The sequence below is a fragment of the Neomonachus schauinslandi genome, chromosome 9, assembly GCF_002201575.2.
Source record: "Neomonachus schauinslandi chromosome 9, ASM220157v2, whole genome shotgun sequence".
Lineage (NCBI taxonomy): Eukaryota > Metazoa > Chordata > Mammalia > Carnivora > Phocidae > Neomonachus > Neomonachus schauinslandi.
In genome coordinates, this window is record NC_058411.1 from 71,677,188 (window position 1) to 71,702,161 (window position 24,974).

Below are 24,974 nucleotides of genomic sequence, written 5' to 3' on the forward strand. Positions count from 1 at the left end.
ACCTTCAGTTTCCTCTGCAAAATGAGTTGGAGGGGTAGGGTTTGAACCAGGCAATGCTCTTATGGGCCTTCCAGCGCTGATACCTGGGATATTACACCGGGTTCAAGATGCCAGCTTGTTGAGTAGAAGGTTGCTAAACTTGATCATTTACTATGTGCATGTTAATCGACTGTTTTCTCTCAGTCCCCGCCCCAACACTGGCCCTTTTAAGACCGTATGATTTCCCAGACGGTACCTACAATTTAGCACAACGTCCCGAGGAGGCGCCCAATAAATGTTTGCTGAATTAATGAATACCTGTGGACTTACGTTCTACCGCGCTTATTCGGTAGCGCTCCCGGGGTCAGATCCCGAGTCCAATTCAGGGCCAGGTAGAGGTCAAGCTCCCTCCCTCCGTCCGTTCCGCACTTCCCTCCCCCTATAACCAAGTCTAAACTGGTGCCTGCATAGTGATTAGCAGCGGTGGTCTCCCTGCGGGAGAACCTGCTCTAACGATCTGGGACAGGCATCTGCCCTTAACAGAGCTAGGGCTGCGTCGGTACTGAACCCCGAGAGCGCCAGGCATTGCCTCACAGCAGATCCAAACAGTTAATCTTTGAAGACGCGGGTGGGCCAAAGAAAGCCGGAACCCTCGGGTAGCTACGCTGTCCTTTGTAAAACCTGTCCCCCTCTTCCTCCCGCAGTATCTCGTTGCTAGAGCAACTGCGGACGTCACCAACCTGACCGCGGAAGTAGGACAAAAAGAGTACACGTCTCCAACCCAAGAACAGATCCATTGCGCAGGCGCTTTAGTCTTCTCTGGCCGTAGCGCTCTTCTGTAGATGTACTCTGCATCTGCGCATTAGTTGTTTCGCGCCCTAGCCTGCGTATACGCCTGCGCAAAGGACAAATTGGGGCGGGGGGGTGGTGGTGGAGTTGGGCTACAGCGGTGCGCAGGCGCCAAGGCTACATCCGGTGTGGTCGTTATTTCGCCAGGAGTTTGGGGATCGCAGGCCGGAGAACCGGTTGTGTAGTCATGTCGGCGTCGGTAGTGTCGGTCGTCTCGCGGTTCTTGGAAGAGTACTTGAGCTCCACTCCCCAGCGTCTGAAGTTGCTTGACGCGTACCTCCTGTACATACTGCTGACCGGGGCGCTGCAATTCGGTTATTGTCTCCTCGTGGGGACCTTCCCCTTCAACTCTTTTCTCTCGGGCTTCATCTCTTGTGTGGGGAGCTTCATCCTAGCGGGTAATGATTCTATACGTAATCGCATTATATAACAATGTGTTTCCTTTGGTGCGCTGCTTTTATTCCCACAGCACTCTCTTTTATATCAGATCACCGCCTCGTGAAGTTATGAGAGGAGCCTGCATTGCCCTCTTTTGTGAGTGGGGAAATTGAGGCTCAGAAAGGTTGCAACAAGTCTAATACCAAACAGCTGCCTAGGAGATGGAATTCTGGAGAAACCCCCTTCATTCTGCTCAACTTGATGATCCACTTCACTTCATATTGGTCCAGGAAAACTCCATTTCAACTTTCACTTAGCTTTAACATACATTTAAAGTTGGTAGACCTTTAAAATGGAAAACCCAACTCTGAAGCATCTCTGTCACCTCGGCCTAATCACTGCTAACCGCTAGTGAAACGGTTCAGTGAACAGTGTAAGAAATATATAGGTGGTTTGCTTGTTGAATCAGCCTTTACTTGACTTTGGCTTTTAGCTGCTCTTACTTCTTTCTTTCTTTTCTCTCTCTCTTTTTTTAAGATTTTATTTATTTATTTGACACAGAGAGAGAGCCAAGCAGGGGAGTGGCAGGCAGAGGGAGAGGGAAAAGCAGGCTCCCTGCTGAGCCGGATGTGGGTTCAATCCCAGGACCCTAGGATCATGACCTGAGCTGAAGGCAGATGCTGAACTGACTGAGCAACCCAGGCAACCCTCCTACTCATTTCTTGTGGATGAAGCTGTTACTTCATTGTCCTGAACTCCAGTTTTATTCACATAGCTCTATTTTAGCAGTATTATTCCCAATCCCAGCATTTGATACCTTGTAGACTGCCATATTTAACAAGAGCTTACTGTCCCATATATTTTTGCCAAAATCTGACCTTTCTGGTCCAGTAGGAACTCAAGTGAATGCTAAGTTCAGGCCTGGCCCATGAGAGTTAGCCAGTCCACTTTATAGGTGGCCACCAGATGGGCCTGTCCAGTCAGTGGTATTGCCTTCTCTCTGACCTTGAGAACATGGCAGAACTCTTTTTTTTTTTCCAGTGTGATTATTATCAGTCAGACCATCAATTGTATTTTGAGTCTAATGCAAGATACTAGCTTTGAGGGTGCATCATGTTTATGTTTCTTGTCCTCAGTGAGTTTACAGTCTAGTTGGGGCATAGACAAAATATAGCTTTAGAATCATTTATAGTGCTTCTCTGCTTATAGATGTATGGAATGCTTTTTACACAAACGCTAGTTCAGGCTCATACCAGGGTTACTCTACCTTCTCTTTCAGAACTTAAAATAAGCCTAAGGACTTAATGACATGTGCACTAGCCTGGTGTGGAGTTGTAGAGTTAATAGCCTGTTAACTGGATATTTCATATGATCTTTGAGTTTTGTCCTAGATGACCAAGACCCGGTTCTCTGTGGCAGCATCCTGGCTATCAGGAGTTCAAATGTTACCACCGCCATATACATCAGATAAGCTACCCTTTTTGTTCCAGATTCCTGACTTCCTACCCCACACCCCCACGTCTCCACTGCTCCCTCCCCCCCCCCCCCCCAATCCGGACTGTTCGTGACTAAGAATTTTATTATCCAGACTGGAGAAGGAATTTTGAGAACCTCTAGTGACTTTTGTTTGATGATTTTGTCTTCCAGGTCTGCGAGAGTAGGAATGGGGTGGGATCTAAGTTGATTGAAAAGAAAGTTTCTTGCTGAAGTCACCCTGGCTTCATAAGCCTCTTAAGGTTAAGAATGCCTCCTCAGGACTACATGGAAGAGTGTGATTTACTGAAGAGTGGGTGTGGACTACAGTTGTAGATTATTAGTGTGATAAAACCAGAAGATTTCTTTGAACAGATAATTTTTTCTTATGCCAAGTCCTGCTTTTGAGGCTGTTGTAGCTAAAAATGAGTTGGCAGACTCCCCTCCTCCCCAGTCTTTGAAGAGAATGTCTAGTGAAAGGGCACAATAATAGTGGAGTCAGTATGGGGGACTGGGATTTCCAGAGCTGTTAGATAACAGGTAATTGGGCCAGAGAAATGAAAGTCGCTTCAGGAAAAGGAAGGATTCATGACGATCCATAGTTACCATCAAAAGGTATCATTTGCATTTCTTTCGACAGCATTGCCCTTACTAGATCCTAACTTTTGTGCCATTTGTTAGCCCAGATCCTCAACAGAAGATGTTTTAATGGGAAATTTGAAATTTGGAATTTATCCTTTGTTGTGATTATTGGGAAGGGAAGCCTTGTACCTTATTTACTGTGCTGGGTTTCTCATTTTCCGGTGGGTGGTTTCCTGTTGGAAGAGAAGGGAGGAGGCCTGTTTAGCTGGAGAATGGGAATTGTAGGAGATAATGATGAAGGTTTAGGTAGTGCTGGATGCTAGAGCTTTGACAGGGCCAGGCCAAGGATTTTATTCTGTAGGTAATAGGAAAGCATCTAAGGATTTTATTTTATTTTTAAATTCAATTTTATTTATTTTTAAAAGTTTATTTATTTATTTAGTTAAGCAATCTCTACACCAACGTGGGGCTCGAACTTACAACCCTGAGACCAAAAGTTGCATGCTCTTCCGACTGAGCCAGCCATGCGCTTACCCCGCCCACCTTTTTTTTTTTTTTTTTTAATTTGAGTAAGGGAGAGACTTAGAATTGTGTTAGCCTACACTAGATGAATTGGAGGGAAAAGTTGTTTAGTTTGGTTTCCTGATTTCTTTTTGGCAGTCTGTTTTCTTCCATTCCTTCTGCATGTGTTAATTAAGCATATGCTCTTTGAAAATTGATCAGTATATTTTTAACCAATATAGAATGCTATCACACTTTAAAAAAAGCCTGGTGTTATTTGGTCTCAGTGGAAATGATCTGTTTACTTCTACTCCCTTATGGCTGGGAGACTTACCCATGGTTTTAAGAAGGAGCCAGAGATAGAAAATTGCCATTGAGAAATTTTTTTTCTTTTTTGGATCAACAGTGTAAAGTATAGTAAGCTTTAAAAGACAAATTTCAGATTTCCTTAGCAGCTGACTGTTTATCTTATGGTTAGATATCTCTGACTGAGGACATCTGTCCCTTTGTTAGGGTATCATTCCCGTGTTGGCAGCCCTTCTAGTTTCCTTTTTTGCCTAAGTGAAATTCCTCTTTCTGCTCATTCAGAGTGCTATTTAGGAGCGATAAGTAGAAAACATGAAGACTGTTTTTTAAATAAGTCTTTGATCTTGAAATCAGTTAAGTCATTTTTACAACTTTTGTCTATTTTATTCTCTATATGTAACAATTGTGGATTTTTTAAAAAGATTTATTTATTTGAGAGAGAGAGCGAGTGTGCTTGAGAGGAGGGGAGGGGCAGAGGGAGAGAGAGAGAATCTCTAGCAGACTCCCTGTTGAGCAGGGAGTCAGATGTGGGGCTGGATCTTACCACCCTGAAATCATGATCTGAGCTGAAATAAAGAGTTGGATGCTTAATCGACTGAGCCACCCAGGCTTTTTGGATTAAAAAAAAAAAAATAGTTTTGTTTCTTCCAGTTTATAAATCCAAAAGCAGTGTGAACTTGAAAGGCAAGGACACCTAATCCAGAGTATTTTCTATCTCATGGGAGCTATTGGCCCATGTGGACTGGGGTCCAGCATTTCTTTGGGCATTATCTGTCAGATTTATGGGCCCTAGTATTATCTACCATAATTGCTCTCCAAGAGATTGGAGGTTTGCTAACCTTGTGCCTGAGAGTCCTGTTTCTAAATCTTTCATTTCTAAATCTTCCATAGCTGTTGCTAGCTCTCCATCGTTGGTGACTCAGGCTCTCAGTACCTTTTATCTAGACCACTGTAACCTTCCTCACTAGTCTCCCAGGCTTGATGTGACTTGCAAATGTGATCATGCCACTCCCTGTGGAAATACCAGTCTTGTGGTTCCCAGTGAAAAGTTAAAAATCTTTTTTGTGGCACCAGGTTCTTTCATGATCTGGTCCCATCCATATCTCCAGCTTCATCTCTTACCTCTGCTTCCTCTGTACTTTATACCCCCGCATTACTGAGTTACTTGGTATTCTCTGAAGATGCTGTGATGTCTCAAGCTATTTTACCTTTGCTTGACTGCCTGGGAAATTCCTTCACTTCTTAGACAGCTCAGCTCAAGTGCTGCTTCCCTTTGGAACCCTTCCCTGACTCTTCCAGCATATTTGGGCCTTTTTTTCTGTATTTCTGTTTCACCTGTCTGTGGGGGAGAAGGAGGTAGGGAGGAAGGGTGGAAGAGAGGGAAGTGATACTGTGCTGTATTTGTTTGCGTGTCTTTCTTCTGGAAGGTGAGCCCCTTGAGGATAGGGGCTGTCTTTTCATCTCTGCATTGTTACTGCTTAACACTGTATATATTAAATTGTGACTGCACCTATAATAAGTAAATGAATACTAAGCAGTCCCCCCTAGTACCTAGTCTAGTGCTTATACTTGGTAGGCATCCAGTATATGTGCCAGATTCTCTGCCAAGGTACTGAGGATGAGCTGTGAGACACACAGACATGGTCTCTGCTGTCCCTGAGTTTATAACCTAGTGGGAGATACAGACAGATAATTGGATATAGTGCTGTGATGGAGAAGTCTTGGTGAAAATAGGAATACACATGGGCACTCAGCTTTGCTCAGTGGTCCTATAATACTTCCCTCATATGTTTGCTTTTCCAAAATATGCATCATAACTTCTCTCTTAACTCTTCCGTATTTCCTGTTTTCCTTTGTTCTCAGTTGATGATCTTGTTTTATTTATTTTTTTTTACTAAAAAGGTAGACAGGAATCCTTTCGTCTTCCCAGCGAAGGATCATAGCAGCTCATCTGCACTGGTACCCCCTTACTCTTTGACTTACTTCCCATGATAATGGTTGATGTGTTCCTTTCCTGTCCAATGCCAACTCCTTCACTTGGGCAGAAGAGCCGATGTTCTCTTGCTCCCTCGGGAACTCTCAACCTCTGCGATCATCTTTCCGTTCTGCATTATTAATATCTCTCTGCTGGATCATTCCCATCATATGAGCATGCTATAATATTGTCCAAATAAAAAAATGTTTATTTGGCCTGAGATACCCCTCCAGCTGCCATTTTATTTCTTCCCAATCATCAGAGAATGCCATGAAAGAATAGTCTAGTTGCTCTTTTTGCTTTCTCACTTTTCATTCATTCCTCACCCCACTCTTGTGGTCTATCTTCACCACTCCGGCTAAACTACTCTTGCCATCTTGCCAAATCTAATGGCCATTTCCCTCACCTTGCCTGAATGCACAGTGGCATTTAGCATTTAATATAGTTGGTTGCTGTCTTCTTTGTGAAGGACTTTCTTCTCGAAGCTTTTATAGCACTACACTCTCCTGGTTGTTCCTTCTCACCTCATTGGTTTTTCCTTCCTACTCTTTGTGCTAGGTGCTTCTCAGTCTGAGGACATGGTGCTAGACCCCTTGTGTTCTCTAATTCTTTTCCATAGATGAATTTAAATAATGTCTATATAACTACAGTTTACCACATTTATGTTTTTAGTTCTTACCCATTCCCTGCATTCCAAATTAGTAAATCCAGTTGCCCACTTGACAACTTCACTTGATGTCTGATATGAAACTCCAGATTGAGGGGCGCCTGGGTGGCTCAGTCGTTGAATGTCTGCCTTCGGCTCAGGTCATGATCCCAATGTCCTGGGATTGAGCCCCCCATTGGGCTCCCTGCTCGGCGGGGAGCCTGCTTCTCCCTCTCCCACTCCTCCTGCTTGTGTTGCCTCTCTAGCTGTGTCTCTCTCTCTCAAATAAATAAATAAAAAACCTTTAAAAAAAAAAAGAAACTCCAAGTTGAACCTTTCCACCCAGCCATCTGCCTCTTCACCAGTCAGTACATTGGTTGAAGCCAAAACTTTAGGAGGTTGCCTTGATCCCTTATTTCTGTTATTTCCCACATCCATTTCATCAGCAAGCCCTGTCTTCTCCAAAATATAGCCTGTATCTCTTCGGTTCATTTTTACTACCATTACCTGACTCTTCAGCTCCTATGCAGTTCCTCTTTCTCTTTAACTCCATAAACCACTCTCTGCTGCAGTTCTAGCAACCTTAACAATTATAAATCAGATTATTTTACTCATCTGCTCAAAACTCTGAAATGCTCTGTTGCACTTAGAACTACATCCAGACTCTTTCCTGAAGCTTAACAGGATTTGGCCCTTGTCTCCCTCTTGCCCTTAATCACTGTAGTCTAGTTAGTCTGATCTGTTAAACCTAGAACATGCCAAGATTGTTCTTGCTACCTGGAATGCTCTGCCCGCAGATCTTTGCATGGTTGGCTCCTGTCTTTCAAATTTTGGTCTTAAGTAGCACCTCTTAGAGAGATCTCCTGCGACTACCAAATAAAAATAGCTTCCCAGTCACTCTCTTATTACCTTTTATTTTCTTCATAGCACATAACACTATGTGATATTTCCTTGTTTATTTGCTTACTTATATGTTTCTCTCTACTAAAGTGTAAGTTTCTTGGGAGCCAGACTCTTGTTCTGTGCCTTGTTCCCAGCACCTGGGACAATGCATGGCACATAATAGATGTTCAGTAAATATTTTGCTGGATGAATGAGCATTTCAGGAGATAGATTAAATTAGAACTGCTTAAATGAAGCAAGCTCCCTTAGGAGGTAGTAAATTTCTTTCCATCTTTGGAAGTGTTTAGGGAGAGAATGAAGGATCATTAAGTGGAGGAGCTTTTTCAACAGACTTTGCCATTTTTGTATCCCATTGCCTCTGAGGGATAGGACACCCCTGTCAGTAACACAGGCTCTGGAAGGTTTGTAATTCTCCATCTGGGGAAGGCTTGTCAGATTCTGGACGCGGTGAGTATACTTTGGAAAACTTCCCAGGTGATCGTGCAGCCTCCCCCAGTATGCCCACCCCCACCTCCTCTTGGGCATTATGAATCAAAATGGGTGTTGGTCTTTATAACTTGAAGGTCTTTTCCATCTCCATAGGACTCTTTTATTCTTATGTTGTCATTAAAATAAGCTGGGTGACTGTGACCACGGTAACCATACACATCAGTTCATTACCTTATTCACCCTCATGGGGAGCTTCTCTTGTCCCTCATATTTCCTGAAACACTACTCTATCTCTACCCTCCATCTCAATAGCCACTGTTAATAGTTTGGTGTCTCTTTCTCCAAATTTTTCCTAGGTTTCAACTAAAAGAAATGAGAAAATAATGATACCTATTTTTTTCTTAAGAGAAATATGGAATGGAATAATTTTTTGGCTTTTTTTCCACTAATATATCTTGGATATTTTTACTGTCAGCATGTAGAGAATTATCTCTTTTTTTTTTGAATAATTGCATGGGATTTCATTGCATGTCTGTAGTGTAATTTATTGAAATAATCCCCTTGATGACATTTGGACTCTTTTCACTTTTTTTTTTCAACTTTATGAACATGCTGTTAGAAATTCTTTGTTCTGTGAGATGAATTCCTTATTCAAAAAGTAAAAACATTTTAAATATTAATGGATATTGCCAGCTCTCCCAAATGGATGAACCAGTCTGTACTCTCCACAGCAGGATTTTAATTGGTTGTCCTTGCTTCAATCAATGTCCTTCATATTTTGAAGGATCCAGGTGCTTGAAAAGATCAGTGGTGTTTCCACAGTGTTTACATGCTTAGACATAATGAAAACTATTGCCGTGGTGATGGCCTCTGGAGAGCTAGTCTGGTAGTTTTCTGATCTTTGGGTTAGATGTCAGTTCAATTTTCTTTCTTGATTGTGATGGAATGGATGCTAGCCTGAAGCGAATTTGGGTTTTCTTAAGTGTAATTATTTAACACAGGCATAAAGATATTTTGGGAAAGTGTACTCTTGGAGCTTCCTTTTCATGTCAGGTGGTGACCGTGGCTAATGTATCAGGTTGGCATCTTCAAGGATGTAGAATGTGGCAGGAGAAAGTTCTTTGTCAAGGTTATATAGTTTAGGTCTCTTGCATTTTTTGAGAGGAGCAGCTGCTAGAACTTTAAGATCACAGCTTATAATTATGAGGTCCTCATAGGTTAGCATCTTATATTTATACTGTGTGCTATCCAATATTATACACATTTTATTAGAAAATAATTCACAGTTTTACAACATTGTGTCATTCAGCCCAGCTTTGTTACTTTGTTACTGCCTCACCTGCATCCCAGTTGAGGTATAATTATAAACTTAAATCGGGAGATGAGAGAGTTCTGAAGATATTTTGGTTATATGTATCTTTTTCTGAGTAAGCTTTTGGTTTTTAGCCTGAGAAGTCATATTTTTTTCTTTTAACTTTAACAAGAGTGTAAAACATAAGTGTATAATCATGAATTCCTAAATTTGCCCATCTAGCCAGCACGCAGAGCAAGCTACAGAACGTTCCCAGCACCCTAGAGACCTCCTCCTTGTACTTCCCTAGTCATTCCTCCTCCCATGAAAGATAAAAACCACTATCCTGGCCTGTATTACCATAGATTGGTTGGCCTCGTGTTAAGCTTTATATAAATGGAATCATACAGCATGTCTTTTTTGTGTCTGAGTTGTGTTGCTTAACATTGTATTTGTGGAATGCATCCATATTGTGAAGTTTGTTTTTACTGCTAAATGGTATTTTATTGTGTGCATATGCCATAATTTACCCATTTTACTGTTGAGAGACATTTAGAGTGTTTCTAGTTTGGGGCTATCATGGGTATCATTCCTTTGGATGCACTTATGTATCATTTCTGTTAGAATTATTGGGACATAGGGTATGGGTGTGTTCATTAGCGGTCATACTTGTTTCATATTTCTAGATAATCGTTTTCATGTTTTGCTTCTTGTGCAGTTTGCCTCAGGATACAGATCAACCCACAGAACAAAGCGGATTTCCAAGGCATCTCCCCAGAGCGAGCCTTTGCTGATTTTCTCTTTGCCAGCACCATCCTGCACCTTGTTGTAATGAACTTCGTTGGCTGAATTATTCCCATTTATTTAATTGGGGAGTAGGAGACTAGAAGAATGTAAGTACTGATCATATCCCTTGTCCCGTAATGTTGATTTTGGGAATAGAAATTGAGTGTGGCTGGTTTTGATTATGGTTACCAAGGTTCCCATATTGCTGATAAGACACTTGAAGAATTTTCTATAAGAATGCAAAGTATGCATTAATATCATCATGATTCATCAGTGCTGCCTCTCTTGGTCATTGCCGTCCCTTTTCACTGTTTTGCAGATCATTAAGATAACAGAAAATAAGTTTGCCTGTAGCTAATACATTAATATCTACATCAATAACTCCATGAAAACAACTAAGATCTTGGGAGAGACGTAAATTGTAGCTTCTGCCTGTAGATTTGCTCTGTAATTTTTTTTTCTGTTTTTGATCTCAGAGAACTTTAAATGCGGGGCCATTGTCCCCCCTAGTACCTAGTCTAGTGCTTATACCTGGTAGGCATCCAGTATATGCTGAATGAATGACTATGGCCATTTACTAATAATCTGTGTGCTGAAGTGGAAATAAATGAAGATATTGGATTAGCTTGGGAGAAGACTTTAAAATCTAGGATGAGATGTCATTTGGTTCATTTGCCATTTTCCCTTTATTCACAGTAGAGCTCCTTATTTTCTAAATAAACTTATGTAGAATCTCAGTGTGTAAAACGGCAATGGTGCCAGAATTGTTCTGATTGACAGAGTTGAGAAGCCCTCTCTGCTTGGTCTCTCTTTCAGGGGTGATATGCCCTTCCCTGTATCCCTCCCTTCCAAGCAGAATCCTAAATCTCTAAGAAGTACATGAGTGTTTTCCAAACTGTATGTCAATGCTGTTATTTTGTATATGAGAAAAAGGGGGCCTTCCGTGGCCACACAGCTAAGTGGTTTCAAAGTAGTACCTTAGCCAGTGGTGCTCTTGGCCTAGTGCTCTTCCAGTAGCCCACCTAGCTTCCTGATGAATGAATGTGCTCTTTTCTGTGCCTTTCCACTACAAAATTTAGTGTTGTTGCTGTTGGGTGGCAGACAAAAAAAGAACTTAGGAAATGTTATCTTTTTTGGGGGAAGAATTTCCCAGAATGGACCTCTTTCTGTCACTACTTAGAAATCTATCATTTTTTACTAATCAGCAATGTAATGCATGAATTAGCAACCATGTACAAAGTGTATGCAATAATGTGACAAGGGCTGTACATCAGTTTTGGCATAAATGAATCTGTTAACTGACATTGTTCTGTGAATTCTTTCCATTATTGATAATAGCCTCAAAAACAGTTCTGTTAATTCAGGTAAGGTTTCATTTTTAGTAGTGGTAAGTTCTGTGGTTTATTTCAGTGAAAAAGTTTGAGAAGTACTTCTTTCTACTATTCTTTAATTTTTTTAAATTTATTTATTTGACAGGGAGAGCACAAGCAGGGGGAGCAGCAGAGGGAGAGGGAGAAGCAGGCTGCCCACTGTTCAGGGAACCCAATATGGGGCTTGATCCCAGGGCACTGGGATCATGACCTGAGCTGAAAGCAGACGCTTAACCGACTGAGCCACCCAGGTGTCCCTCTTTCTACCTTCTGAGTTTGTATAAATATTGAGAACTCACTTGGAAACTATTTTAAAAGTGTTTTGGCACACTATACATAGAGCTGAGTTATATACAATTTAGCTCTTTGGACACCTGGTCAGGACTTGAGTTGTCCCCTGTCCCTCCCCTTACCACACCTTCTTTGTGCCAGTCAGTGCCTTGTTACCGGGAAAGTAGGAGAGAAGGCGTATAAACACAGCAGTTAAAATTTAGCACAGTTATGGGGCGCCTGAGTGGCTCAGTCGTTAAGCGTCTGCCTTTGGCTCAGGTCATGAGCCCAGGGTCCTGGGATCGAGTCCCACATCAGGCTCCCTGCTCGGTGGGAAGCCTGCTTCTCCCTCTCCCACTCCCTCTGCTTGTGTTCCTACTCTCACTATCTCTGTCTCTGTCAAATAAATAAATAATTAAAAAAAAAAAATTCACAGTTAAAGCCACACCAAAGATCCGAACACAGTGCTGTGGGAGTCCAGAGAAGGGAGCTATTTGCCATTTGGGAGTGGACGCAGCAGAAAAAGTGTCTGAGAATGATAACTCCTTGACCAAAGCTAGAAAACCAAACCACTAACATTGTCCTTCACTTGGCAAACCTCATGAGTCACTCATGGGCTCTCTGATAGTAACCTTGCTGGAGAGGTCCTAAGTCTTCTGACTGCCTTACTTTAGATTACTAAAATTATTTTTTCTAGATGAGTCATGTGTATGCTTAGGAAGGGAACAGAGGAAACAATTCAAGGATGTTCTGTAGGCTCAGGGAGATACCAAATCATGGAAAATGATTTCCTAGGGCTGTCGTGATTGGAGGAGGACTCTGCTGCTTAGTATTTCAAAATTATGACAAAAACAGGGACAAAAAAGCAGGCTCAGCAGGAACTGCATACTGCAGACCATATTAACATCTTATGGCCACCTGTTCAGTTGGGAATTACGGGCCCAAGGTACGGCAAAATCCTCCAATGACCGATTACAGTGTTAAATCATTCTGTAGACCGTGTGCTCATTGAAAAATCCTCCTCTCTGGGACACTGCCCAAAAGGTTTTTCACAGAGATCTTTCATTTGACATAAGTTATACTGTCCTGCTTTTAATAATTTTTAAACGTACATCAATTTGCCCTTCTTGTGTGCCTCTAACTCAGCTCTATGTATAGTATGCCAAAACACTTTTAAAATCGTTTCCAAGTGAGTTCTCAATATTTATACCAACTCAGAAGGTAGAACAAAACAGATTGAACATTCTCCATATCTGCCAAGTACATTGAGGGCTGGGTGTAAAAAGAATAAACATCTATAATGTACTCCTCTTGCATGAATTGGGGGATGACATTTAAAACCAGCAGCTACTCTGAAAAAGGCAGATCAAAAGAAAATGGCATTGAGTTAAAAAGATAAATTTATTCAAGGAGAAGTAAATAAATTAACAGAGCTCACCATGGGTCAGGCTTTAAATGCTTCTTGTTCTGTGTCTTTATTTTCAAAATAACCGCATGAGGATAGGTTTGCTAATTCCATTTATAGGTAAGAAATCCAGTCTGACTTCAGAAAAATTTTTTTATACCCTATTTTTCTTAAGTTCGTTTACTATAAAGTAGTTGACAGTTGCAGTGTTAAAGAAATGTGTTTAAAAAGTTAGTTATTACTGTTCTCCCCTTATCATTTTCCTTCTTTGCTCTTACTATGATAGTTTAAAAAATACGGAAAAGTACAGAGAATAATGTAACCAACCGCTAGGAGGAATTAAGATTTTGAACAGATTAGGGGCTCCTGGGTGGCTCAGTTGGTTAAGCTCAGGGTCCTGGGATCAAGCCCTGCCTCAGGCTCCCCGCTCAGCGGGAAGTCTGCTTCTCCCTTTCCCTTTGCCCCTCCTCCTTGCTCCTGCTTGCACTTTCTCTCTCTCTCTCTCAAATAAGTAAATCTTAAAAGATTTTGAACAGATTAGACATTGTAGATAGAGCTAAAGTTCCCTTTGAATCCCTCTCTAGTCCCTTTCCTTCCTTCTGCTATAAGACCTGAGCTTCATGACAGTTTCTTTCAGCCAGGACTAATGTAAAACCTAGGTCTGTTAACATAGCTTTTTCCAACCTTCAGCCTTTGTGGTCTCTTGAAAACACATCCTATGGTTGCAAGCACTCAGTTGGCAGCACTGGTTTATATAGGTGGCTGTCCCAGGGGCCAAGAATCAACTCATATTTATTTTTTTATTTTTGTTTTTATTTTTTAAATGATACTTACTTTGAGATGACTTTATTTTTAAGCCGTCTCCACACCCAACATGGGGCTCGGACTCATGACCCTGGGATCAGGAGTTGTATGTTCTACCGACTGAGCCAGCCAGGTGCCCCACTCATGGTATTTTTTTTAGATTATCATAAAAATGAAAATGCAAAAGTAAAAAATGCTCCTCGTGAGCTTCGGAGTTGTTGATCAGTGTCTGTCACTTAGGTGGCTGTAAATCTGTTTTGAATGAATGTCTGATGTGGAAGTTCAGTAGATTTGAATATATTAAAATTTACATAGTATCTAAATATTTCCTGTGTTGTTTCTTCATGTCTCTTTGTGAAAGTTTTTAAAAAAATTGTCAGCTTATCTAAGGGGTTTTGAAGGGAAGTGAAGAGAAGAGGGACATAGCTACATTGGGTCACAGTTTGGGAAGGAAAATTCCTGATGACATACATGGTCGCTGGATCTGAGGGAAAGTGAACCAGGCAGAAAGGGACAAGCCTGAGCTTGGAAATAAGCTCAGCCTAGAGGGAGGTTGTTTGCCAAATGCTCAAATGCTCGTGTTAAAATTTTGTTAGTGTTGCTTTGTTTTTATAATGGAGGCCACAGATCTTTAAAAATTCATAGTATTTAATCCTGGTTGGAACAAGGGGACTGACAGGGCTGGGCCGAACAGAACTCTGACAGGCAGTGCTGTTTACAAATAATTGCTGTTGACTTTTCGAATTTATCAGTAAAGTACAATAGTCCCCTCTTATCTGTGGAGGAAACATTCCAAGACCCCCAGTGGATGTAGTACTGAACCCTACATACACTAGTGTTTTTCCTATATATATATATATATATATATATATATATATATACATATATATATATATACCTGTGATAAAGTTCAGTTTGTCAGGCACAGGAAGAGATTAATAACAGTAACTACTAACAAAATAGAATAATTGTAATAATATACTGGAATTAAAGTTTTGTGAATGTGTGATCAGAATCTCTTACTGTCCTGTGTTCACCCGTCTTGTGATGATGTGAGATGAGAAAATGCCTACATGATGAGATAAAACGAGGGGAATGATGTAGGCGCTGTGACCTAGCATTTGGCTACGTTTACCTGACAGTATGTCAGAAGGTGGGTCATCTGCTTCTCCTGTGATAGACTGCAGTAACTTTAACTATGAATACGGGGGTACTAGTGTGTAGTGTCCTAGAAAATTACCTCTGGAAGGGAATCTAAATATTATTCTTTAGGCTCTACTGCCACCTAGTGGGGTTGTACGTTTCAAATGCTGAGAATGTACTATGAAGCAAAAGAAAAGTTGAGTTGTGGGGGGGAAAGCACTGATAGCTTTGTGATAAAATCTAGTTTATTTCTAGTCACATGAGGGCAGCAGAGGTCCAAGTGGGCTTAGATGCTGGGTGGGGGTTGCTTTACATTCTGACCAGAGGTGGGCAGTGTGGAGTTAAGGCACAAAAGGTCATGCAATCCTAAAGTGGTTTAGGGATTTTGTTACCCAGGGAAGACCTCAAGTGCATGGAGACCCACAGATTTTCCCTTTGTTTCTTCTTACCTTGTCAGTTCGAGAGCTCCTTTTTTTAGTTCATTCTAGGCCCGTTTTTGCTCCCAGCATGACTTCCACTGGTAATAATCTTTAATTTTTTGTTTGGGGGGGGAGCTGTTTAGTTCTTATTCCACTTTCTCTTTGACATTTCATCTTATATTGAATTAGATCTAGCCACCAAGTAAGTTCCCAGAAAGGGAACTATTTTAAATTTGAGGAACGTATTTTGAGCTAAGCACATAGTATGATCTTTTTTTTCCCAACCCCCTTTTTCTCCAGTTGGAGGAGATGAATTCTTTAGCCATTATTCTTAAAACCCTGAATCTGCTTATTTTATTTACTAAAAAGCCACTAATTAATGACTAATTAGTGATTGAGCTCTATTTTGTATTTGGTCTGTTTAAAGCTACCCATAAAAAAAATAATTAAGTATTGTGTTTATGAAGTTCATTACTGCCCTAATTCCTTGCGTTATTTCTCTGTCCTTGCAGCTTGGATGATTCCTTCTCCGTGTCATCCCTGCCCCCAAGTCGTATAGGATTCTCTTCTGGGGCCCACTGTGTACACCGCTAATGCTGCACTTAACCAAGAGTTATGAAACTGTTCATTCGCTTTCCTGTCTCTCCCACTGAACTCTTGAATTTCCTGAAGGCTTAGCACAGGGCTAACAGTCACTGTGCATGTTTGTTGAATGAGTGTATGAATAAATAATTTCAACTCTAAGAAAATGCTATAAAAATAGCTAAATCATTAGTTATATGGATGCTAAGACATGGGAAATGCTGTGGAAGAAAGAAGCCAAGGAAAAAATTCGTATGAAGGGCTGTAGGGTGGGGCGTAAGCATGAGACTAGAAGTTGGAAGACCTGCATTGTAGATTTTGCTCTGTTAACTAGCTGATTGGACACATAAGCTTGTTTCTGAGGCCCAGTTTCCCTGTCTGCACAATGAGGGAATTGGCCTGGATATTCATCAGTCTCTTACAGCTGCTACAGCCTGTGATTATTAGAATTCATGATAGTTCTCATTGTATTTCAGGTGATTCGTGCCATTTGTGTGGATCATCAGTTGAACTTTGCTTTTTTTTTTTTTTTCATCAGTTGTTGCTTTTTATCCATATTACCAGATTTCCATCATCCATTCACAGGAGGTGGAAAGTTAGTGTGGCTGTATATAACAAAATGCACAATGTGTAAGACCTTTTACAAAATTAGATAACATTTATAAAATGTTTTATAGTTATCACATTATTAGGCTTGTGAGACTCACATACACTCTTAGAAACGTTAACCCATGTGATCCTCATGGTCCACCCTGTGATGGAGGTAGTTGAATAGTAGTATTCCCATTTTACACATGAGGTGATTAACCCTTGGTGAAGGGGTGCCTGGGTGGTGCAGTCGGTTAAGTGTCAACTCTTGGTTTTGGCTCAGGTCCTGATCTCAGGGTTGTGGGATTGAGCCCCGCATTGGGTTCCATGCTCAGTGTGGAGTAGGTTAAAGCTTCTCTCTCCCTCTCCTCCTGCCCTTCCCTGCCTTGCTTGCGTGCTCTCTCTCTCAAATAAATAAATAAGTCTTAAAAAAAAGCCCCACAAAACCTTGGTGAAATTTACATTTATTTGTTTAAAAATTTTGTTTGTTTATTTGACAGAGAGTGTACAAGCAGGGGGAGTGGGAGAGGGAGAAGCAGGCTCCCTGCTGAGCAGGGAGCCCAATGTGGGGCTCGATCCCAGGACCCTGGGATCATGCCCTGAGCTGAAGGCAGATGTTTAACCCACTGAGCCACCTAGGCGCCCCTGAAATTTACATTTTTAAAAAGTAAAAGTAAAATCTATATCCAATGTGAGGCTTGAACTCATGACCCCAGGGTCAAGAGTCCCATGCTTCACCGACTGAGCCAGCCAGGCTTCTCAACCCTGGTGAAATTTAGATTAACTTGTCCAGGCTTTAGAGCTAATAAGTGACCGAGTGGGAACTTGATAACAGACATTTTGACTCTAAACTTTTATATTCCTTCTCCTTTATTACATTCAGAGACTTTTGGATGATGAATATCTACATCTTCTTGTTAAAAGGTTTTCATTAAAAATATTAAACTTATCTTTTCTCAATGGGAAAAACTTAGGAGAGATGATAAGAAAAGATGAAGGTAGGCTATCTAAAATGTTTCTGTGGGGCGCCTGGCTGACTCCGTTGGAAGAGTGTGCAGCTCTTGATCTCAGGGTCATGAGTTCGAGCCCCACATTGGGTATAGAGATTACATACATACATACATACATACATTCATAAATTTAAAAAAAAAGATGTGTCTGCAAAGTCGGTCATCTTGGGTTCAGAAGACATGCAAGAGAATGCAGATCAGGAGATCTGACTTTATCCAGAGAGGATGATGTTAGGCTCAGTGCTCTCCAGTAGAACTCTGCAATGTGGAAGTGTTCTAAGTCTGCGCCATCCAGTATGGTAGCTATTAGTCACGTGGTTTTGTTTTTTTTTGTTTATAAAAAGATTTTATTTTTAAGTAATCTCTACATTCAGCGTGGGGCTCGAATTTACAGCCCTGAGATCAAGAGTTGCGTGCTCAAAAAAAAAAAGTCAAATACTCTACCAACTGAGGCACTGAATTTTTAATTTTATTTAATTTTAACTAAGTTTAAATAGCCACGTATGGCTGGTGGCTTCAGTGTTAGCACAGCCCTGGACAGATCTGTTAAACTATCAGGTTATCGCTTCCTCATCTATAAAAAGAGAGGATCAGACCAGTTGATCTGCAAAGCTCCTGCCGTCTTTAGAAACACATGATTTGTGCCTTCTGAAATTGTGATTCAGATTGAGCTCGGAACCTAGAATTTCTGCAGAATGGTCTTGACCACATTTTCTCTAATTCCATCATTAATTGGGTGACCAGGATATCCAGGATGAAATGGGTTTGAAGGAAAATCAGTATTTGAGTGTATCTGCCCAGTGCTGGTGTCTGAATAGAGACATTGCTGGAGAATACAGATCCCAAATAGAAATGACCCTGTCTGGCATTATCTTTTGTATCTATGCAGAGAATAATTATTTTTAACTTTGTGTTGTGCCTGGCTTTCTTTTAAGATGATGAGAACAGACTGATCAGATGGCACGGTCTTTTCTGCATGGGTGAAATAGACTGACGAAGTCATGTGAACTTTTCTCAGTAGGTTCTTCCATTTTGCATGTCTCGATCTCATGGGAAGCAGTTTTATTAGTTTCCTGAAACCTTTATTCCCTGGTTAGCAGTTGAAGCATTCTTCTGAGCTGTTGCATAGTCCAATTTTGTTGAGTTAACATTTCAAAGAATCCTAGATCCTCTGCTTTTAGAATAGTATCTGGTAAATGTACTTTTGTCTTAAAAGAAGGGAGCACATCTTTGTTAAGTAGAATTTTCTGAAAACCATTATCAAAGAGATTTAATCTCATGAGTCATTTTTGCCTTCTAAATGGACCAGCCGCACTATCTTGGATTTGTTTAACTGTTTTAATACCAGAGAAGCTCGGGGCGCCTGGGTGGCTCAGTTGGTTAATACCAGAGAAGCTCAGAACTTGACTTTTGTACTAAACTGGGATTTCTTTTATAATTCTGTGTCAAGGCTCCTCACTGAAATGGCCCTGTGCTCTAGTCTGCTCTCACCTTGGCCATTAGAACTGATGCATTCATAGTTCATAGTCTGTAGCCAGAGAGTTTGCTTTAAGAAATTTGATGGAGTAGGGCACCTGGCTGGCTCAGTCCATGGAGTATGCAACTCTTGATCTCTGGGTTGTGAGTTTGAGCCCCATGTTGGGTGTAGAGATTACTTATTTAAAAAAAAAAAAAACCACAATCTTAAAAAAAAAATTTGATGGAGTGAATAGGTGAGTTTTAATAGGCCTGTTTGTTCTTGGTTGGCCTGCGAATGCTTTTTGTTCCCTGTTTTTTGCTCTTTCTTTTTCTCACAATTCTGATGTAGGAATGTTTCTACAGTTTTATATCATTTCTCTAAGTACCATTGTTAGTGAAATAAAAGCACTCTGGCTAGAAGTCTAATAAGATCTTTCCTTTAAGCTCTGATGCTAGAATCTGCAGGTCACCAGAACCAGTACACAGATAAGGTGTGGTGCCTTATAACCTGCCAGGGTAGCCCAGCTCTTCTGAAAGGTAGTGTTTTCCAATCTTTTTCAAGTCATGACACCCAGAGAAGATTGCAGTATTTTAATGGCACAGTGCAGGAAAAATGGCTGCTGATGGCCAGAAATATTGGAGCCCCTAAGGCTAAGGGTCACTTGCTGGCCGCACCCATCTTGCCGGGCACTAGGCGGGCCGCTCTCGTGGAGGGACTGGAAAGGAAGTCTGAGTTTGCTGGGGAGGGCTCTGTCTCACAGTGTACAGATCGCAATCTTGTGCAGCCTGCAGCAACGTGGCTGCTTCTCCTAGAGTTATCCTCCACCTTCTTGCCAAAAATAACCTATCGTTCAATTAAAATGAAATTATTTCTTCTATTTTGGTCCTTGGTTAAATCTGAGATTGGGAATTTTTCTCTACTTTTTCTCTCTTGAATTCTTCCTTTTACCCCCTATTCTCCAACTGAAATTTAGTGCTTTGTATGCTTTCTCCATCCAGAAAAGCCCTTTAGGCTAAGTTGCAGCCCCCTCACCCCCCAAGAGTTTGTGAGCTAGAGAGGTCAGAGTGACTTGTATAAAGTCGTGCACCTTATTTTTTTTTTTTTTTTGAAGATTTTATTTATTTATTTGACACAGAGAGACACAGCGAGAGAGGGAACACAAGCAGAGGGGTTGGGAGAGGGAGAAGCAGGTTTCCCGCTGAGCAGGGAGCCCGATCCCAGGACCCCGGGATCATGAACTGAGCCGAAGGCAGACGCTTAACCACTGAGCCACCCAGGCGCCCCAGTCGTGCACCTTATTAACTGCAGAGCTGGAGTTAGAACCCACGCCTGCAACTCCTAGTAAGTTTTGCCTTGGTGTGCTTGGGATTCAGATTGGAACATTCATTTTTATGGATACCTTTATAAAATGTTCTGTGAAAAATATTTGCTTTAATCTGGTTGTTCTAGCTGGCTTAAATACTGTTTGGAATTTGGGAACCCCATAATTATCTTTGTGGGTTCAGAATTTAGATTGAAGGATTTGGGGCCCTGTCTTGTAGTATCGTTTAAGACATTTTTAAAAACCTTGAATGTCTCTCTTACCTTTCTGCTTCTTTCTTTTAGGTTCGCTTTTTGATTTCCTCTGCTTGAGAGCTTTTGAGATGGCAACTTGGACACGTGGATTTTCTTCAGATTTATAGTTACCGATTCTGATTTGGAATGTAGGTGGAGAGCCCAGAGAAGCTCCCTTGCTTCTGTGTTAGAGCAGCTTTGTAATGAGCATTTATTACCATGACCTCTGCTTCCCATTAAGTGTAACCTTTTTGCCTTCCAAATTAAAATACTCCATGCCACTCCTTCCTGTGCCTCTGGCTCTTTTTTTTTTTTTAATTTCTTTATTGGTATTAAAATCCTTTCCCTTCAGTCCCTCTGCAAAGCTCTTTAGGAGCTGATAACTTGCAACTGTGAATCTGCTTCCCTGTTTTCATTAAGTGTATCTGAAGTTAATGACAAAAAGCAGTGCTGACAACCCCGGGAAATGACAGTCCTTTGTCTTTTCCCTGAGGCTGGTAATCCTTTACTAATCCTTCACTCGTTACAGGTGGTTCTGTGCTTACGACACAATGCATTCCTGGAACTGCATCATTAAGCACTTTGTTAGAAATTGAACTGAGCGGGTGCTTGCACATTTACATCTGTTTCAACTTGCTTTTGTGGTGAAAAGTGAAATATGTAATATGCAGTGTCAGCTGAGTGCAAAAAGTGAGGGTTGTATATATGTTTGTTGATAGGAAATAGTCCTCTCCAAACCACTTGCACAGATATTCTCTCCTTTTGTTCTTACAGCTGTCTCGGGGGTTCTAGTCCTCATTAGATGTGGGAAGAAACTGAAGATCAGAAGTCCCGACACAGCTTGTGTAGGGCAGTGGATCTGCTGGCTGAAGTCTAGGCATGTTTATATGTATCGTGCTAGCAACCCTGTTTCCATCTTCGGTGCTATATACAGGACCTAAATTATGCTGAGAATTCCACTATTTAAATTTAGCTGACTGCTGAGATGATGAGTTGTGCTCTAGAGGTTCTCCAACTTGGCTGCACATTAAAATCGCTTGGGGAACTTAAAAGTGAGCTCTCAATGCCCAGGTCACATCCCAGACCCATTATCTCTGAGGGTGGCATCCGTACTTTGTACAGCTACCCAGCTGATTCTCATGTGCAGCCAGACTGGAGGAGCCCTGCTCTGGATTCTGGCTACTCAAAGTGGAGTTCACCGATGAGCAGGATCACCTAGGGTCTTCGTTGAGAAGGAGGCCCTCAAGCCCCACCCCAGACCCTGTGGAAGCAGAATCTTTAACATGGTCCCATGTGATTCATGTGCATATTAAAGTTTGAGAAGCACTGAGCTAGAGCAGTGGTTCTCAAATTTTGGTGTATCTCATAATTCTTAGGAATTCTAGTTCACGAAAATTATGATGATTGAGCAATGTAATTTGCTTTAAATCATATACAGATAATAGCTTTATCAGGAGGTGTCTAGATTATTTTTGGTCTAGATTGATAAACGTATTTTGAATAAAAAAGTGAACTTTGAGGCTGGATTGTAAACTGGGAACAAGAATTTTATCAAGGAAGGGGCGCCTGGGTGGCTCTCAGTTGAGCATCTGACTCTGGGTTTCCCCTGAGGCCATGATCCTGACTCTGGGTTTCCCCTGAGGCCATGATCCTGACTCTGGGTTTCCCCTGAGGCCATGATCTCAGGGTTATGGGATCAATCCCTGCATTCAGGCTCCGTGCTCAGTGGGGGTGGGGGGGGGTCTACTTGGCATTCTCCCTATCCCTCTCCCTCTGCCCCTCCCCCGCTCTCTCACTCAAATAAATCTTAAAAAAAGAATCTTATCAAGGAAGACATTTCAATTTTCAGAGCCTTTAGTGTACAGGTTTTGTTAATGTCTTTCAATGATCTTGAGATATGTGGGGCAGATAGCAAGTTCCCATTTATCAGATTATCTATTGCCTCAGAGATAATTTACTCAAGCCAATGACCATCGACGGGAAACGTTCATCTTTGATGTGTGTTTTCACTATTTGTGTAGGGCAAAAAGCCTATAGAATGCTTTTGGAGTTTTGAGTTTAAATTTAGTTAAAAGCTCATTACAAGTGACTCATTAGTTTTTAGGCTGCTGTTGACTTGCTCAGTGGTTCTCAACTCTGTATATCCAGAAGAAATAGCTGTGGAACTATTCCTTCAAGCTTAAAAGAATGTTATTACCCCCTAGTCCACTCCACTAATTGAGTTTCTGATTCTTTAGTGCTTTTTTTTTTTTTTTAGCTGAAGCAACTAAAGACATGGTAGATGAGAGGCACTGAACCAGAATAGGTAATCTGTTCATTAGATGCCTCTTCCTATTTCTGGACCTTTCTTAATACCCACCAGCTGTGTTGTGACGATGCCTCTCCATGGACCTTCCACATGGGTGCTCAGCACAGCATGTCCAACGAGTGGATTTTGAGTACTACGGTATACAGAGTAGCAGCATTTCCTGCTGCCTCTAGCTCAACACCTTTTATGAGGTGGGTTTATTTTTATTTTCTGTGCTCTTTTGTGGGGCCGGAAGCCATTTGCCACGACCACTGTACATAGTCTGTTCCCCACCATTCTCTGCAGTGGTGGGAAGCCCAGCCTGGAGCACCTCCTGCCCACACATTTCCTGTCCCCTATCACGTGGAAACCATCTCTTGTGTTTTCTTCTCTTTGCAGCCTATACCTTTGGCCTCTTTGATCATACCCTTTCATCTCGGGCTTCAAATACTTTTGTTATGATGGTTGGAAAACACTCGACGAGGTCACAGAGGCCTGTTCCCTGGTTGTGGAGGCTCAGAGAGCTAGCACTGGCCAGTTACCAGAGGCTCGGAGTGTCTAGACTAAAGTTTGAGTGCTATATGACTTTGTAACTACACTTAATTTTTTTTTTTTTAAAGATTTTATTTATTTATTCATGAGAGAAAGAGAGAGAGGCAGAGGCAGAGGGAGAAGCAGGCTCCCCGCGGAGCAGGGAGCCCGATGCGGGACTCGATCCTGGGACTCCAGGATCATGACCTGAGCTGAAGGCAGACGCTTAACCGACTGAGCCACCCAGGCGTCCCACTACACTTAATTTTTAAAAAAATTACCAAATATCAAAAATGGATCTCTCCTGTGAGGTTAGGCAGCACTTCCCAGAACAAGGCTTCTTAAATGAGGAAATGAGAAAAGAGTAGGAGGAAGCTTCTGAAGAGCAAAATAAAACATTTTATTTGCTTACATTGAATTAATAAGAAGGTCCAAGTTTATTGCAAAACTTCTGTCAATGGGATGAAAAAGAGGTATATTTCCCAGCCCCCCGTCCACCCCCCCGCCCCCGGGCAGCCTGGTGTTGTAGAAAGCATTTTGCAAAGCAGTTTGCTTGATTGGAAAGTGTTGATTTAAGAATCCGTTCTGCCATGTATCGTCTGTATTGACCTTTTGTGCTGTCTCTAAAATTTAGCAAATGGGGCACCTGGGTGGCTCAGTTGGATAAGCATCTGCCTCTGAGCCTGGGGTCCTTGCATCGAACCCTGCCTGGGGCTCCCTGCTCAGACGGGGAGTCTGCTTCATCCTCTCCCTTCGCCCCTCCCCACCGCTAATGCTCTCTCTCTCAAATAAATCTTAAAAAAAAGAATTTAGCAAATAATTAGGCACCTAGGTACTGCATGGGGTTATAAAAGATAAGACAGAGCCCTCGCTGTCCAGGAGTGAGTGAGCTAGCATTCAGTGTCTACCATGTGTCTGGAATGGCATAAACAGCCCTCCTGCTATTTATGTTTCCCTATAAATCCCATGAGATGGGGAGGTGGTGTTCCTTTCCAGAGGAGGAAATGGAAATTCAGTTTGCAAGTGTTAGGGTCTGAATCTTATTGCTGTCTTATTCCAAAGCATTTGGATTAGGCTTTGACTGCGATAAATAATAAAATAATAAGCATGGGGATAATAATACTTCACACGTTGTCCCAACAAAATGTAAGTGAGAGTACCTTGTTAATGTAATTGCTCCACAGTACTCTCATGGCAGTAATCAGAAACGCTGAGAATCATTTCGCTCATACTGATTTTCTCCCTCAGAGGCACGTCCAGTTTTACTGGCTTTGGGACAGGACTATGGCGGCCATGGAGGGCCTTCCTCTTTCCCCAGAGGAGAGAGACTTAGCTGGGAGTCCTCATTTAGGTTAGCTGTTCAGGCTTGCTCTGCTTTTTTAAATAACAGGGATGAACCACTTTGCTTTTAACTTTTTATTATCGAAATGTTCTCTCTCACACACACACACACG

General features: G+C 41.6%; 1 protein-coding gene across 2 annotated transcripts; it reads left to right on the plus strand.

Annotated features, from left to right (window-relative positions):
• Positions 1–944: 944 nt before the first annotated feature.
• Positions 945–20,989, plus strand: DAD1 (defender against cell death 1). Of its 2 annotated transcripts, none has more exons than XM_021695281.1 (3): positions 945–1,226; positions 10,031–10,205; positions 20,754–20,989. In XM_021695281.1, exons 1-2 carry the CDS (start codon positions 1,016–1,018, stop codon positions 10,159–10,161), a joined length of 342 nt encoding a protein of 113 aa, XP_021550956.1. In that variant the 5' UTR covers positions 945–1,015; the 3' UTR covers positions 10,162–10,205; positions 20,754–20,989. The 2 variants fall into 2 exon arrangements, with proteins under 2 accessions (XP_021550956.1, XP_021550957.1); XM_021695282.1 differs by lacking the exon at positions 20,754–20,989 and adding an exon at positions 16,022–16,411.
• Positions 20,990–24,974: the final 3,985 nt, after the last annotated feature.

Excerpts from the sequence above, each read along its gene's own strand:
- DAD1 (XM_021695281.1), top strand. The coding sequence starts at position 1,016 with ATGTCGGCGTCGGTAGTGTCGGTCGTCTCGCGGTTCTTGGAAGAGTAC. Across the intron at positions 1,227-10,030 it reads GGGGAGCTTCATCCTAGCGG|TTTGCCTCAGGATACAGATC; the intron begins GTAATGATTCTA and ends CTTCTTGTGCAG.